Source organism: Pygoscelis adeliae, unplaced genomic scaffold (genome assembly GCF_000699105.1).
Source record: "Pygoscelis adeliae isolate BGI_AS28 unplaced genomic scaffold, ASM69910v1 Scaffold429, whole genome shotgun sequence".
NCBI lineage: Eukaryota > Metazoa > Chordata > Aves > Sphenisciformes > Spheniscidae > Pygoscelis > Pygoscelis adeliae.
Window position 1 is genome coordinate 1,332,498 of NW_008825561.1, and position 15,638 is coordinate 1,348,135.

General features: G+C 36.3%; 1 protein-coding gene across 1 annotated transcript in view; it reads right to left on the reverse strand.

Moving 5' to 3' along the window:
• Positions 1–15,254, reverse strand: part of DICER1 (dicer 1, ribonuclease type III) — a 42,542-nt gene extending 27,288 nt beyond the window's left edge. The window contains exons 1-12 of the mRNA XM_009332380.1: positions 15,061–15,254; positions 13,931–14,093; positions 13,363–13,493; positions 13,117–13,251; positions 12,125–12,285; positions 10,591–10,759; positions 8,004–8,476; positions 3,939–4,071; positions 2,680–2,922; positions 2,428–2,582; positions 876–1,008; positions 299–374 (exon numbers count right to left, since the gene is read on the reverse strand). Coding sequence (XP_009330655.1) covers positions 299–374; positions 876–1,008; positions 2,428–2,582; positions 2,680–2,922; positions 3,939–4,071; positions 8,004–8,476; positions 10,591–10,759; positions 12,125–12,285; positions 13,117–13,251; positions 13,363–13,493; positions 13,931–14,093; positions 15,061–15,204 — 2,116 coding nt within the window. The 5' untranslated portion in view covers positions 15,205–15,254. The remainder of the gene's footprint in view (positions 1–298; positions 375–875; positions 1,009–2,427; positions 2,583–2,679; positions 2,923–3,938; positions 4,072–8,003; positions 8,477–10,590; positions 10,760–12,124; positions 12,286–13,116; positions 13,252–13,362; positions 13,494–13,930; positions 14,094–15,060) is intronic.
• Between the last annotated feature and the right edge of the window lie 384 nt (positions 15,255–15,638).

The following is a 15,638-nucleotide window of genomic DNA, read 5'->3' on the forward strand; positions in this document are numbered from 1 at the left end:
CCCCCTTTATTAAGTATATTCAATGTCAAAATCTGTGTGTCTTGTATTAATGCTACATTTGCTGTTTAAGAGAAAATAAGTTAAATAAGATTCCCCTGGAAAATTTAACTTCAGCTTACAAGGTGTAAGCTAAATTAGTAAGTACATGATCATACCACAAAATAAGGCAAGAGAAAGGAAGCTATCGTAGATGGCTATAGCAGAAATACATATATATACACATAACATCAGTACCATGTTCAATTTCTCAATTATAAAATATTCTTTACCAAAGAGGTGTTGCTTTTCCAGTTCTTACCAATTTTGTGCAGTTTTTCACAGCAAATAAGAGCTACAACTCTCTCAGCCAGTCTTGCACAACTCATTGGAGGACCCTATAAATATTTAAATATTTTTAAAAAACTTTGGTTGATTAGCACATTACTTATTATACATGTTACAAACAGTTAGTTTAACACAAACATTAGGTAAGCACAACTTCGTAAAATATTATATTGATGACAGTTTTGTGAAGATATTCAGGCTTATGTTGTTTTTCCACAGAAGCCAAAATTACAAGGTTTTGAACTCAACATATTATTGATCAAAACCAATAAAGGAAGTTTTCCTATAACCGATACATATGTGTGTGAAAAAACAAGGCACTGGGAAGAACATCTATATATTTTTGCCTTTGGAATAAACAGTAACTGACGGAAAAGATTGTAACAGATACAAACAAGGATCTAAATACAGTTAGAGAACACAATACAGGAAAAGAAAAATTGTATCATTTTCATTACAACAATGAAACAAACTAATTCTAGAAAAGGCACACACACATCTATACCAACATATTCACTTATTTCTATGCTTTTCCTTCCCCAAATACCTACAACAATTGAAGCTCGAAGAGGTGAGTTGATTGGCAGGTAGAGAGTAGAGTAAAACATATGATCAGGTAGTTCTCGGGTTTTACACTTGGGAGCTAGGTGTGTAAATGGATCACTTGGTAATCTAGCGCAGTACCTAAGTTGACAAAACATTTTATAAATCATCAAAACCTGCAAATTGAAACCTAAAGACATTTCAATGGAATCTTGCCTTACTGGTGTAAACACTACAGAAGATGATTTCAGGCCATACTGAGCACTGCAAGGGTACACTGCTGACTGATGTTCAACTAACTGCCAAGCAGGAGACCTCCAAGTCCTTTATTACAAAGCTGGTCTCTAGAAAGGTGGTTGCAAGGTTGTAATGATGCACAGGACTATTCCACCCCAGGTAGCGGAGTTTGCATTTGTTTTTGTTTAATGTCCAGAGTTTACTGTTGTCCTATTCCTCCTATTTGTCATGGTTCCCTTCTGAACGGTAGCCTTACCTCCACTGCACTCACTTCCCCCTCTCCCAACTTGGCGACAAATGCTAACATGCCGATGTTAAACTGTATTGGACCTCTTAACGGCCCATGAGGAATGCCACACATAAGCAGCTGCCAGCTACCCTTTGAATCATCTACCATTACACCCTTTGAATCAGACTGCTTTGCCAGGTTTTATTTACCAGGCAGCCTACCAAAATGGTCTGCATCTCATAAATTTGGCCACTAAGGTACTATGGCAATTGCATTGAAAGCTTTACTTAAGTAAATGACATTCACTGCTTTTCTCCTGTTCATGGAGCCAAGGCAAGCACTTCAATCACACAGGGGACAAGGTTGGTCAGGCAAAACACTGTCCTCGATAAAACTCCTGTTGGCTGCTGCCAACCACTTTTTCCTTTATCTGCCTGGAAACAGCTTCCATAAGGACTTTGTCCATAATATTCCATATGACTAATGTAAAATTGACCAGTCTGTAGCTACCTGGATCATCTTCCTTGCCTTTTTGAAGTGTCGTAACATTTACCTTTTCCTGTCATTGAGGACCCCTCCTCTAATTGCCATGGCCTTACAAAGATGATATTGGCTAGCTCCCTTGGAAGCATATCATCCTGTCTTGTGGACTTGTATTATGTCCAGCTTACTTATTATGTTGTTGGGTTTTTTTTAAATGTGATAACAGACTGCTATTACAAATGTGGATATTAGAACTAGAAGATTTTACTACAGTTTTAACAAGCTGCTTTTTTTTTTTTAAAGCTAGCTTGTCAAGAGCAAAAGAAAAATCTTACTACCCTTTTTGAAAAGGAATGTTTTCAGAGCAGCTTTTAATTACAGGAATCAATATCACTAAATTTATTATCAGAGCTAGAACCTCTGTAGGATAAAGAGATAAAAAGCAAACTATCCCTTCAAACTGCTGCGACCACTTTCTTTAGGAGGAAAGATCCTACAAGATTCCTAAGAGGAAATGCATACAATGCCGCAGCCTACACTTCCATGTTGCAAGACAGACTAAGAAACTTTTTATTTAAAGACAAGAAGTAAAAAGTGAGTATGCCTCTTACCTATTTATGTGTCCAATAGCAGTGTTAATGGTAACTCTTGGACTGTTCTCATCTGGCCTCAACACATAAGGTGGAAATACATCATCATCATCAACAATGGGTTCGGTTTCAGTTTCACTGTTATCGACAGATTTTGAGCATTTGTTTCTCAGGATCTTCAAGGATTTAAAGAATAGAGCATAATGAGAGATTTTTCCTTTAAAATACTATGATAAATTTAACAAAAACAGGCATGTTCCTTTGACCTCATACCTTCTCAATTGCTTTGTATGTCTTAAGATCTTCTTCAAAACTTTTGATTTTGTCTGTATCTGCTAACATGATGTAATTGGAAATTGGTGCTCTAGCTCTTCCTTTTGACTGCACATAGGAACGGTATTCTGTGGGCAAATCAAAACGCACCACCAAGTTGCATTTTGGTATGTCAACACCCTCTTCTACAATACTAGTAGCAATAAGTAGGTTGGTCTCATGTGCACGAAATTTTCTAAGAACCTGCAAAAGTAATGAAGACAAATTTAAGAGATTAATCTGAGACCTGTTTCCACCATCAGATTCATCAAAAGCCAATAAAAAAAAAAGGAGAGTGGATCAGACATTCCAAAAATTTGTCTAAATATGCAGATATAAAACTATTACAAAAAGTCTTTTCAGAAACACAGCAAGACTATTTATCAGAACAGTCAGATTTCTAGGAATCAAATCTGGTATGTGGAATTACATGAGTCTAAGAAGCTACTACAGCCACTAGCAACAGAGAGGATCCCACCTGTTTACAAGTTTTCAGCTATCGTATAAAAAAACCGCTACTTTCAGGACAGCATCTTTTCCAACCATTTTAGAGGGTGGAACCTCCCAACCCCCAACCAGGGGTGGGGGGGGCGTGGAGCACATTCTAGAGCTGGTACTTCTGATATTTATACTATTTACTGAACAATACTAAGGAAAAGTTGAGGAGGGGGGGAAGGTCAGAAGAACAACGCAGCTGGGGGTGAGGGGGAGGAATAAATGCATTTGCTTTCAAAATACTTCACGTGCTTTAAGTGAGGTCAAAATCATGGGGTCTCATATCATTTAATGATTTACCAAATTCACTTTTAGCAAAGATAAATATTAAAACCAGCTTAACTGTTGAAAACATCAGGAACCTGAATTTTCTTTAAAGTATTGCTGTACTACTACTAACCCAATGCATAAAAATTAGATGGCTGATGATCTGACTAGACAAAAACATGATTTTACATGAAGTCTTAATTTCTGTTTGTGTAATGTGACATAGCAATGTCTCTAAACATGTTTTTTTTGGTTTTTTTTATTTTAAATGAAGAACATCTGTATCTCCAATAAGTATGCATATTTGTTAAACCAAGGGTATTCCCTGAACTTCCAATGACTGTGCCCAGACTCTGCCAGTTGGTTTTTGTTTTTAAAGACACACACACAAAACCCAAAACAAAACACCAAAAGGTTCTGAAGGTACTGCTAGTTTCAATTATTTTTCTTGAAGTTACCTCTTCCTGTTTTCTGAATTCTACTTCCATCTGCTTGTTACGAGGTTGGTTCTTGCCAATGCCATGTCCAGTTATAAAATTGCTACTGATGTAAGCCAGTTCTGGATCTTGCTTGCCAGCTTCTTTTATCAACCTAAAAATATATGTGTTTTTAGAAGTCGCACAACTCAGAAAATGGAAGACAATCTTTTGTTTGCCAGACCTACATTAAAAGAATAAATGGGAGCATGACATTTAAGCCATGCTAACACATAAACTGACCTTAGTCTTCCCTAAAAACACTAGTTCTAGTGAAAACCTCTGTAAGGATAATAAAAGACAGACTGCATACACACACAGCCTGAGTGTGCATGCATCACATGCATTTCAGACCTATCATGGTAAAACCAGGTATTTTTAAACCAATCTATTACTTTAAGGCTCCCTGTTGTTAAGTCACCCTACTCACAAACCAGCTCAGTTAATCTCATTTTCTGTAAATGATGACTCATTTTAGCAGAAAGACCTGTAACTGCTCCCTCAACAAAGTATGTTTCCTCAATATAAGGTGTTAATTTTTAGGTTAATATTAAGGAGAATAACAATCTATGTTTTAAAATACATGTATTTTTTTCAGGTATACTAATGACAAAATGTTGACCAGTTTTTCTGAAGAGCGATGCTCAGCCTACTCAGTGAGTAATTATATATTATATATTTTTGAAATTAACCCAAGTGTATCTACAATTGGAGGATTTAATCCAATTCTTTAAAAGGAACACTGAACAGAGATGTGAGGATCATCTATGCTCTCAGTTTATTCCCCTACGTCCTCCTTTAGGTTACAGAAGCAGAAAAGGCTGGCTTCTGCAGTGTTTTGATTTCACAGACAAGGTAGAAGATTGCTCATATAAATAATGCACTGAATCCAGAACTAGGCATTTATGGATTTAAAAGCATAATTACATTGTGCAAAGTAATTATGCTGTAGCATCCTTAGCTGATCTGTTTTCAGCATGGACAGAACCTGGGATTTCTCAACCATAACAGGTTTTTGAGCAGCAGAGCCAATAAAAATCAAGGGATCATATACAAAAAGTTACATCCCTTGCATGTCTCACTATAGCCATCCCAGTACCACTTTGCTCATAGCATATCCATCACGTCCATCACCAGGTGCTCCTCATATCCAAAGGACAGCCTGCCTCTGTACACCTCCAACAGCAATTCAAACCTTTCCCAATTACATCTCTAGCAATTCTGCCTCGCATATAAGAAGATGGGTGCTGTGCCAGCCCCCAGCTCCGTGCCTACCACTGCCCAGTGAGCTGCTGCCAAACCAGGTGGAAAATGGCAAAGTTCTCCCTGCCCTTTCTACCATTGGAAAACTACTGAAGTCTCTCCCCTTTACCTGGTCACTGTTTTAAACAAGATTTATGGGAACATAAAACACCTTGAAGACTTCCTTCCTTTGCAATCTGTTAAAACCGGAATGGATAGGGAGTATAGGCAAGAGAATGGAAAAGCAGCAAATAGCTTGGTAACCTTACAGAAACAGACTAGAAGAATCCTTCTGTACTAAAATGCACGTGATTTGTTAGTTCAGGCTAAACAGATTCACATTTCTGTACACAGTCTAGGCTCTTGAGACAGACATACTAATAAAGTACGGGTTAATAACTGGACATTCTTTCATATGTCTTTTTCCACATGGCATTTCTGTCAAGTCATACAGCTTCAGTTTGAGTACCTACTAAGCATCTCAAACATTCTTACTGTACCTCACTATAGAAATGGACAATTAAAAACAGTGAATAAACATTTCACTGTGCACATCTTTGGCAAGTTCTTAAGAAACACTCAAGACTTCAACCTTGTGGTTAAAAAGGTATTATTAGCGGTAGATAACGGGTGTTGTTTTTCAAATAGATACAAAAACTTCTGCTTTCAGACCCCTCTCTAAGGCAGTTGAGAGGCACGGCAATGAAAATGGAAGGCAACTGGGCTTTAGAAAATGTTTTCTCTTCTGAAAAGGAGCTTACAGGAACCAGAACTCAATGTATACACCAAATATAACAGTAAATGAGCCACTTCGTCAGTTGTGTGTAATAATAAAAGAATAGGCTGGGGTTTTTTTTGGTTTTTTTTCTTTTTTTCTAATTTGTAGTGTTTACAGTATGTGCAGTGGCTTTTGCTAAAGTTCTCTAAGGAAAGAGATTAACTCTAAGTACTGCTTCAGAGAAAATTCCTACCCATTTCTCCCAGAAAATAAAACACATGCCATGAATTTTGCCCTTCCTCAGTCATCATGAACTATGGACTTCATAAAATGGGATTCTAGTCTCTAACTCTTACCATAATAAATATATTTTAAGAACAATTCTATTTCTGCTTTAGCTTAGTTCTGTTTAATGATCCATACTCAATTACTGGAAGCTCGAGTGGTTTTGATATACTAATTCAAACACTCATGACTTCCTTATTCAGGAGACAGTCTTTCCACCTGTATATACAACATAAGTATAGCTACAATCAAGCAGAGGCCCTTGAACTAAATCCAGTGAACTGAAGTGAGCCTACAGTGAGGTTCTCCGCTGAAGGCTTTTGGTCTTCTGTCCAACAGCTTAGGTCTGCTGATCATCCATGTGTTTTGAGACCAGGTGTGTTACATGAGGTAAAGGAGAATTCCGAGAGTCTGATAGCTAGCTTTCAGAAGCGGATAACAAGTTACATATAGTCTTATTTTTTGCTGCCAATAACCTGTACCAAAGGTGCCTAAAGCTTAAAGATGGCAGAATTCGGTTACCTATTTGATCTAGACATCATATTCTGTCAGGTTCAACAGCATTTAGAACACAGTATAGTGCATAAATCACAGTTTACAAGAATGCACAGTGGAAAAAGAGTATAATTTAAATCACATTCATAATTTAACAGAGAAGAAAAAAAATTAACAATTCTGTTCACTCCCTGTAGGACCATGAAATAGTCATTTCAGCTCAGCAAAAATTTATCAGGATCTGTTAATGTTATTTCTTCAGGAGTTATTAACAGAACATGACCATTTCACTGAATGGCTTAGTTTGCATCATATTGCATATTTATGCAAACATATTTAAAAACACAAAAAAGGCAAAGAAAAAAGATGAAGTTCATAAAAAACACATAGGCAAGTTTGCAGATCAAAGCATATATTATACACTCGAACTACTGACTCAGCCAAAAAGGTAACAACAGAAGGGTCAGATTCAGTGGTATCCAGAATGTAATAAACAAACTGCATAGGACATTTAGCACACTATCAAAAAAACTACCAAAAACCCAAAAATCAAGATAGGTGAATAAATCAGATGTCATTCATGGTTTGTGGCAAATAGCATTTAACAATTAAGTGTTATGTATAACTAACATGGATCATATTCAGGAATAAGAACTGATAAAGAACTAGAGCATTGCAAAGTATATCTTGGCCAATATTCCAGGGTTCATATTTTTCTTGGTGGAGACTGTAAGAAAGTGCTTAGTGTCTAACTGAATAGGCGTTTTATAAACACCAACTGTTAAAGTGGTACTGGTAACTCTTAAGACATATTTGTGCAAGGGCAAATTTGATTTTCTGTAGACTTGGATCATATAATAATGTGATTTAGTAAGGTAATGGTAAAATTTCCAGAAGTATTGCACTCAGTAGGTTAGAGAAGTTTCCAGCATCCATTGCAAATATAAATTTAAAGACTGATTAAGACAAATTAGTATATGGCTATTTTACAGGTTAAGTACAGTATTTCACATTTTTCCTTCTAAAGAAAACAAATTACAAACTCAGGTCCAAAACAAGCCCTTAAGTACAATTTTCAAAGACACATACTCTTCCCATCCACCCCATATACACATAGCCTGAATTTTTTTTTTTTTGTTATTCTTTACGCAGATCCAGTATGATCTCCTAAACCAACTTTAAAATAGAGTTCTGAAAATACAAGACAATCCCCCACATATTCATAATATTAACATCCAGGTGCTGGCAGCTGAGTCTGCCTTTTTTGGTTTTTTTAAGTGAATTTTTTTTAAAATAAAAAGCTTTACCTATTTAGAACAACTGCTGTGTATCTTCTTTCCACAAAAATAATTCCACATAAAATATTAGTAAAGGGAGATGGGAAATTAGTCTCTGGCTTCTCTTTCTCCTCAATTTCTTCATCCTCATCATCATCTTCAGAATCACTCCAAGATACATAATTATCCTGATTCCTATTGTTATACCATTCAACACTTTCAAACTGCTGCCGTTCATATGGTTTATATTTGCGCAAGATTTCGAGCAGCTTTATTACTTTTGGGGTTACAAATTTCAGGTCAAGTGAGGCAGGCGAGAAGTGCTCTTCACAGAGTGCATGTATTTTCCTTAGGAAAGTGTCTGTAAACAATAAAAATTTCCTGTGCAGCTCCTCTTGTTCATGTTTGATATACTTCTGTAGCTCTCTCACCATCATCCCAGCTACCTTATCTGCACACCAGGGTCCCAGAACAACCAACACAGCTCGGCAGTCTGACAATATCTACAACAAATGAATTCAAATATCAGTTCAAAGAGTACATTCATGAACTATTCTGACTGGGATCTTGTTTCTCATATAGCACAATCTTTGTAAGGATTATGACAATTGTTCTATCATAAAAGTATTTAGAAGTCTGCTTTTGTTATTTAGATAACCTTGGGAACTTTGGTGTTTCTAATGGAGCAAGTTTCCCCCTCCCCCCTAAACCTCTACAATTAAACTTTGAGCTTTGTATATTTCTGAATCTCAAAAAAAAGTTTAAAGAACATTTCACAATTTTGTGGAATTGTAATTTGAAATTTACCTTAATTACATTAAAAAGGACAATACTTCTTGAGGCAGCTAGATAAACAAAGCAGAAATTATTACCCTTTATATTTAACATAAATCTAATAAAATAAACGCTTTACTGGGCATTTTTACTTTGCTGCTGATACTTGCCAGGGTTTCAAAAGAATCTAACCAGGAAGTTCTACAGTGGCCTTTGGGTAATTTTAGCAAGCCTAGCCTCTCAAAGGAAAAAAAATTAGGGGTTTGTATGTGTGGGTGGAATAGGAAAAACAAAGAGAACTATACCCTACTCGGAGAGTACAGCATAGGCACTTGAGTACCATCAACTTCTTACCTGATGGCAAGTTGTTTCCTCCTGAAGAGTCAAGTGCTCAAATAAACTAAGAATCCAGAAATGGGGTACATTGATAACACTACTAAAAAGATTCATGATTTGGATGTACTGTTACAACATAAGAACTATGACAGAACTATAACAGTCAAGATGATACAGTTTTCAGTTGCTGCTTTAATGTCTCTTCCTTCTTCCCTTTTGTGAGGCAGTAAAGAACAGGTTATCATCCTCTTTACACTATCCTCCCTGAAGTTTGGTAGCTGTAAGACTTAAAGGCAAAATTTATCTAAATTAATTGTAACTGCACATAGAGGCTTGATGCTCTCCAGTGTCAAGATAAAAGGCACCTCAGGCTGAAAACTGATTTCTTTTTCTTAATATGGGTGCCTCCATCTTCTTGGAGAGCTACTGGATCAGAAAACAAGCACAGAGGGTTACGTGAATTAGAAGCATAGCAGTTAATCCACTCTTCTGGACTATGTAAATCCTGGGGACTGCCCCCAGCTGCCAGCATTCCTTATGTATTTTAGCCTATTACATTTTAAGTTTAGCACAAAAGGAACCAGGACTTCCTTTTCCCATGCAATCGTGATAGGCTGCCTTATGTATCATCCTTCCCTCTGGCCCAAATAATCTTTTTCTGGACAGCGTCAGAGTGCTGGGTTTCTAAGAATGTTAAAGGAAACTGGAATACTTTGGGCTGAAGAAAGAAATACGTTCTCCAGCTTCCCCATGGACTATTATAGAAATATGACTCATTACTGACTTCTTGTTAAACAAAGACTTACATACCTACATAGTTGTACCTCAGGAGGCAATTCCAAACCACAAAGCCCAATAAGGAAAAAAAACTGCCTGGACCCCGGATCCCATGTGTGACAGGTCCCTGCTCAATACACCATGCCTTCTGCACTCTACTCTGCCATCTCACATGACGACATAGGGGCAAAAACATAGAAAGGTAGGGGCAAGCTTGACATTTAAATTCCATTCTAGCAAGGTGTGGCACTAGTCCAATATTGTTTAAGATAAATTGTAGAAGTTGTAGATCTATGGCTGGAATTCTTGCCTGAATTCTTAATCATCTTTTAATACACCTGGGTACAGTTTTTCCAAATACTTCCTGAGGCATTACTTCCTCTTCTGTACTGAATTATTCAAAGGTCATGGGAGACCACGAAGACGTCAAATTCCTGACTTCAGAAATAAGGACCCACAGCATCAGGGTGCAGAATTATTTTACTGCCTTAAGGAAATGTGAATACAACATTCTCTAACCAGATGAAGTTCTAATCAATGGTTGACATTGAAGCTCCACTCATTTATGAAAAGACTTGCACTGTTAGTGAGTACAAAAATCAGAAGTCTTTTTGCTCAGATACTCTAGGCTGGCTAGCTTAGAAGGTTTCAGTAATGTAACATACAAGGCAAAGAAAAACAGTAGTAAGACTGTTTTCCCCAGGTTTTTCACATAGCTTAATGTCCTTACCTGCTTAGAAATTAATGTAGAATCTCTTTCTTTTGAATGTACAGATATGTTGCAGTCATTTAGAAAAGCAAGCGCTTCATCCAATTCCTTTAATAATCTTCCATACAACCCACTTTTGTCAGTATATGGTCCACAGTCCACAACAATCTCACATGGCTGAGAAGTATATCTTAATTGAGGGCAAAAATCAAGTTAAACACAGCTTCTGAAAGTCAGAGCTATTTCAGCCTGTTAAGGTTATACAGCAAATAACAGCAGCAACATGAAGTGTATTCAAGTACATTTCTTTCCCCACTGTGAATTAATAATGAATATTTACACAGTTAAATACTTTAAAGTAAAAAAACCTCCACCACCCCAAATACTAAACTACTTAATTCTAAAATACTTTTCTTTCTAATACACTCCCTAGAAAGGAGGTTAATACCACTATCTTCATTTCAAATATTGGAAAATTTAAGGCAAAGCAAATTGATTTTACTTGACCACCATCTTCACTTTTGGTTTTTCCAAAGTGTACTCATTTGATATGCCAAACAAATATGAGCCACATAATGTAAGTTCAGGTCTACATATACACTTGCACAAGTAAAGTAATTACTGTTCTTGAATGGCAGAGCTGTGAGTGAGAAATTGTTAAAAGCAAATGGTTCACACAAGTTCAGAAAAATGCATTTAAAAAACACACCCACAAAACACGTGTTCCAGAACACGAAATAACCATCTTTGTTGTATGAACCGAGTTTCAGACAAAGTCACAGTACAGCTGGTACAAGAAAACATGCTACATATGAATCATTTCACACTAATTTTCCTCTACAACAAATCATCACGTTATGACCACCTTTGTTTTAAACAACATTCACAGGATTCTACATTTTCTAAGAACATAGAGGAAAACACCCACTCGCTCTGGTATTTAAGTAGTTTTTACTACTTCCTCTCATCTCCCTGTGTCTTTCATCAGCCTCTAAATCCAGGCTACTCTTTTGGGGGGCGGGGGGGGAGAAAATCATGGAACTTTTCTGACATTAAGAACATCTTGTACTGTGGATGCTGCAACATTTTTCTAAATTAAATAGCAACATTATGGCACACACTGAACATGAACCAGTTACTCTTCAAACATAAGACAGTGCATTTTACAAGTTCAGAAATGTATTGTGGAATGTGAATTTTTTGGTTGGTGGTGTGTTGGGGTTTTTTTGGTTGGTATTTTTGGTTTGTTTGTTTTTTGGGTTTTTTTTAAAGTTGTTTTGTTGGGTCCTTTTTGTTTCTTTTTTTAAGAACTACAGAAAATCTCTGAATATCAAGGCCAATCAGCCTTTGTACTTAACTTTAAGGAAAGATGTACTTCAACACTGGTTACTAAAAAGCAATTTAACATTCCCTACCCACCCCAAATAGAAGTAATGGCATCACATACACACAAACTGTCCTAAAATTTAGAAGAGGAAATACTTCTACTGGTTTATTCCTCTATCCAAAATGAAAACACAGGTATCAATTTAACAGCCATAATTGTACAACACACCTGTCTAAGACCACCAAATCAGTTGCAGTTTCAGCATTGCTCTTTAAAATTTTCTCCAGTTTCTGGATCTTCTCCTCTAACTCAGCAGGATCACATTTCCCATTTAAAATGGAAGCTGTTAATCCTAAGATTCGAGGACATGATGGATAATCCTCACAGATCTGTGAAGTAAAAGAGAATGGAATACCTTAGGACAGTTATCCTGCAAATCTACCATCAAGCTAGCAGACTGTAAACTTAGATGCTTAGTTGGACACTAGTATTTCAATAGCAGGTGTTGGAAAAGGAGCCAAACATTGAATGAGTATTTTCTATTCTATTGAGTGAAAGTTAAACTAGAAATTGAGCAACATTTAACAGCAATCATCTTTAAAGGTAAATATTTACAATGTGGAAAAATACAAAGCAATAAACAGTTATCATTGCACAGAATATCCTTGCCACATTTACAACACACATATCATAATACTTCCACACCATGTAAGTACTAAAGTATAATCTAAAAAAATAAAAAAGACATGCTCAGGTTAAACTTGAAGAGAGATTCGGAAAGACACCGATTATACAGGTTTCTCATATTGTATAAGCCAAATACCACATGAAGCCAAGAATATCCCAAAAGAGCCCTACAAACATCTTTAGAAATCAGTATTTTAAAAATAATAAAACCTGATTAGTACATCCCATTCCCAAACTCAAACATTTTATCAATGAATTTACAAAATTCCCCTAATTCCATAAATTTAGCTTCTCTTCCCTGTTAATGCCAGATTTTTCTTTAGTCCCCACTGTAAAACACAGTAAATACACTACTTTTCTACCTCATAACATCGCTGAAGTCTTAATTCATTCAAATAATTTCACAATCCCAGAACATGCTAATATATGGCTCCACTGATATTTTTCCTTAAATGGTTCCTACTTCTCCAGCCCTCCCACCTGACTCCTCCTCCTCATCCAAGTATTAAAACATTCGTGCAATGGAAACTCACCTTCATAATTTCACAGTATGGGTGATCCTGGATTGCAAGATGGCACTCATCAAACACCAGAAGATTAATATTTGACAGGGATAAATACTTATTTCTCAAAACAGTCAAAGCAATATGACATGTCATAACCAGAACCTAGATTAAAAGGAAAAAAAAAGTGTCAATATAAGAAAAGTGCAAGCTTCTGATCAAGCCTAACTTACTGTAGGCTCTGCTTATATTCATAGTTTATACTTAATACATTACCTGATGCTTAGAGAATTCCTGACTCCACTTCTCTTTTGTCCATGATTCAGTTGTCTCTAAACTTGAATACTCTCCCACTTTAAGATCTGAATGTGTCCTGACAGCTGACACTTGTTGAGCAACTTGATTTGCTTAAGAAAAAAAAAAAAAAAAAATCCAAAAACACATAAAGGTCTTGTCATACGTAAATTTTCGAGATGTGTGTCATATTACCTAGCACCAGGTTTCACAACATAGCTTAGACTAAAGTTAAACCAGGTGTACACGGCAACTGCCTCCATGTAAAACCACAGCAAGGAAACAGATTGGTAACTAAACTGCACTTCACATTCAATGTCTTAATTTTAAACTAGGAAACAGAAGATGCCAGAGATAAACAGGTTGTATTCAGTGGATTATAAGCAAAAGATGAAAGGTATCACATTATTTAATCAGTTTAGCATCCTTGCTGTTGAAGACTTTATGCAAAAGTTTCTCCCAAACTTTGCTTTCACGCAACTTCTATTAAGGAATATTCCATGGAAATATTAGCAGCATGTTTAGGAACTTAGTATACTTTTCCCCTTACCTGAGTTGACCAAGAACACAGTTCTTTTTCCATTTTTGTTGAAATCTCCCCTGATCTGATAGGACAGCTCTTTAGTGAGTAGTACTGCAATAAAAGTCTTCCCTGAGCCAGTGTTTAAGCAGACTATTGTATTATGATCCAAAGCTGCTTCAAGCAGTTCAACCTAGGTTTAAAAAAATAATAATGTCCTTACTTGCAGCAATGCAGTGAAAAAGCTGACAAAAAAAAAATAACACAAGTGGTAAATGAACTACAGACAAGTCAGTAGTATCTCTAGAGATCTTTCCAGTGCCATAGAATTAACACGTCTCTTTCATAACAATGTATTGTCACAGTCTTTCAAAATAATACACACTGTATACAGTCTAAATCTTCTATACATAGCTTCTAAGTCTAAAATTCTTTAGTATCACAATTTGCTGATATTTTAAGTAGCTTTCTAACCATATCTTTTTAATAGATGATTCTGTTGCTAGATACATTGTGTGAAGAAAGAAGCTAGAGCTTTTAAATGTAACTGTATACATCACTTCAGCCAAATAAGCAAGTATATTAGCTCAAGGTGATCTAAGCTTTTCAGTAATACTAACCAAATGCTAGCTTTCAGGCACCTCTGCAGTGCAAAGAGAACTGCAATTCTAGAACTCAGAAATAGCTTTCCTTATTAAAAAAATGAAAATCAGAGTGCCCTGATAGGGTTTCTGAGATTACTGAGCTGCTTTGACCAGTATGTGAACCAAAAATCAAGGATTTACCATGTAGAAGACAGAAGGTCAGAGGGAGAAGGAGACATGATTGTATGTGTACAGTAGATACACACAGTGTAATGTTTACTGTATTTGTCCCTAACAGCATTTGGCAGAGAGCAGCAAGAGAATACTCAGCTTAAAAGTTGTTCTGCTCGTTAGAGCAAACTGAGAAGAGGGCATGGAGGATATTACAAATGTAGAACACAGCCAAGCTAAAGAAAAAGAGACAGAATTAACTCCCAACAGGTGGAGCTGTGAGAGACATGCTTAAGACTGTGCAACACTGCACATTCTCCAGCTGCTCTGGTTCTTTTTCTATTAAGTTAATGGATTTAATTGTACATTTTTCTGACATTACTGAATTAGTATTATCACTAGTACCTGATATTTTCTTGGCGTGTAAATGTTATCATGAATTGCTTCTTGTTGCCATGGTAGTCCAAAAAATGGACCCATTGGGGAGGAAGCAGGGGTCATGAGCTGCAGTCCCGCCATGCTGAGGGATTGCAAAGCAGGGCTTTTCATTCATTCATCCAGTGTTTCTTTCATTGCATTTCTGTTTCAGCACAGCCTACTATGAGAAGAAAAAGAAACAGTATTAGATACAGTCACAATATAAAGCAAGAAAAGAAAATTTATTCTTAATTAAGAAAAGGACATTACTTGATTTTACTTCCAGTAAGTGCTAAATCTCATACTATTTTCAGCAGAAAAGTGTTAATTTTAAATTTACATGCACTTTTCCACTTAAAGATGTGTGTTTATCAAAGTACCAAAGACATTCAAAAGGAACTGTACTTTATGGGGCAAAGTTCATTCTAGGCATTTGGATTTATGCATACATTTCAGAATAAAGTCCCATTCCTGTTCTGACAGAATCCCATTTAAAATATCTTTAAGAACAAATTTTTAACAATAGAGCTGTTTTAGCTTTACTTCAGGAAAGAAAAAGATTTTAT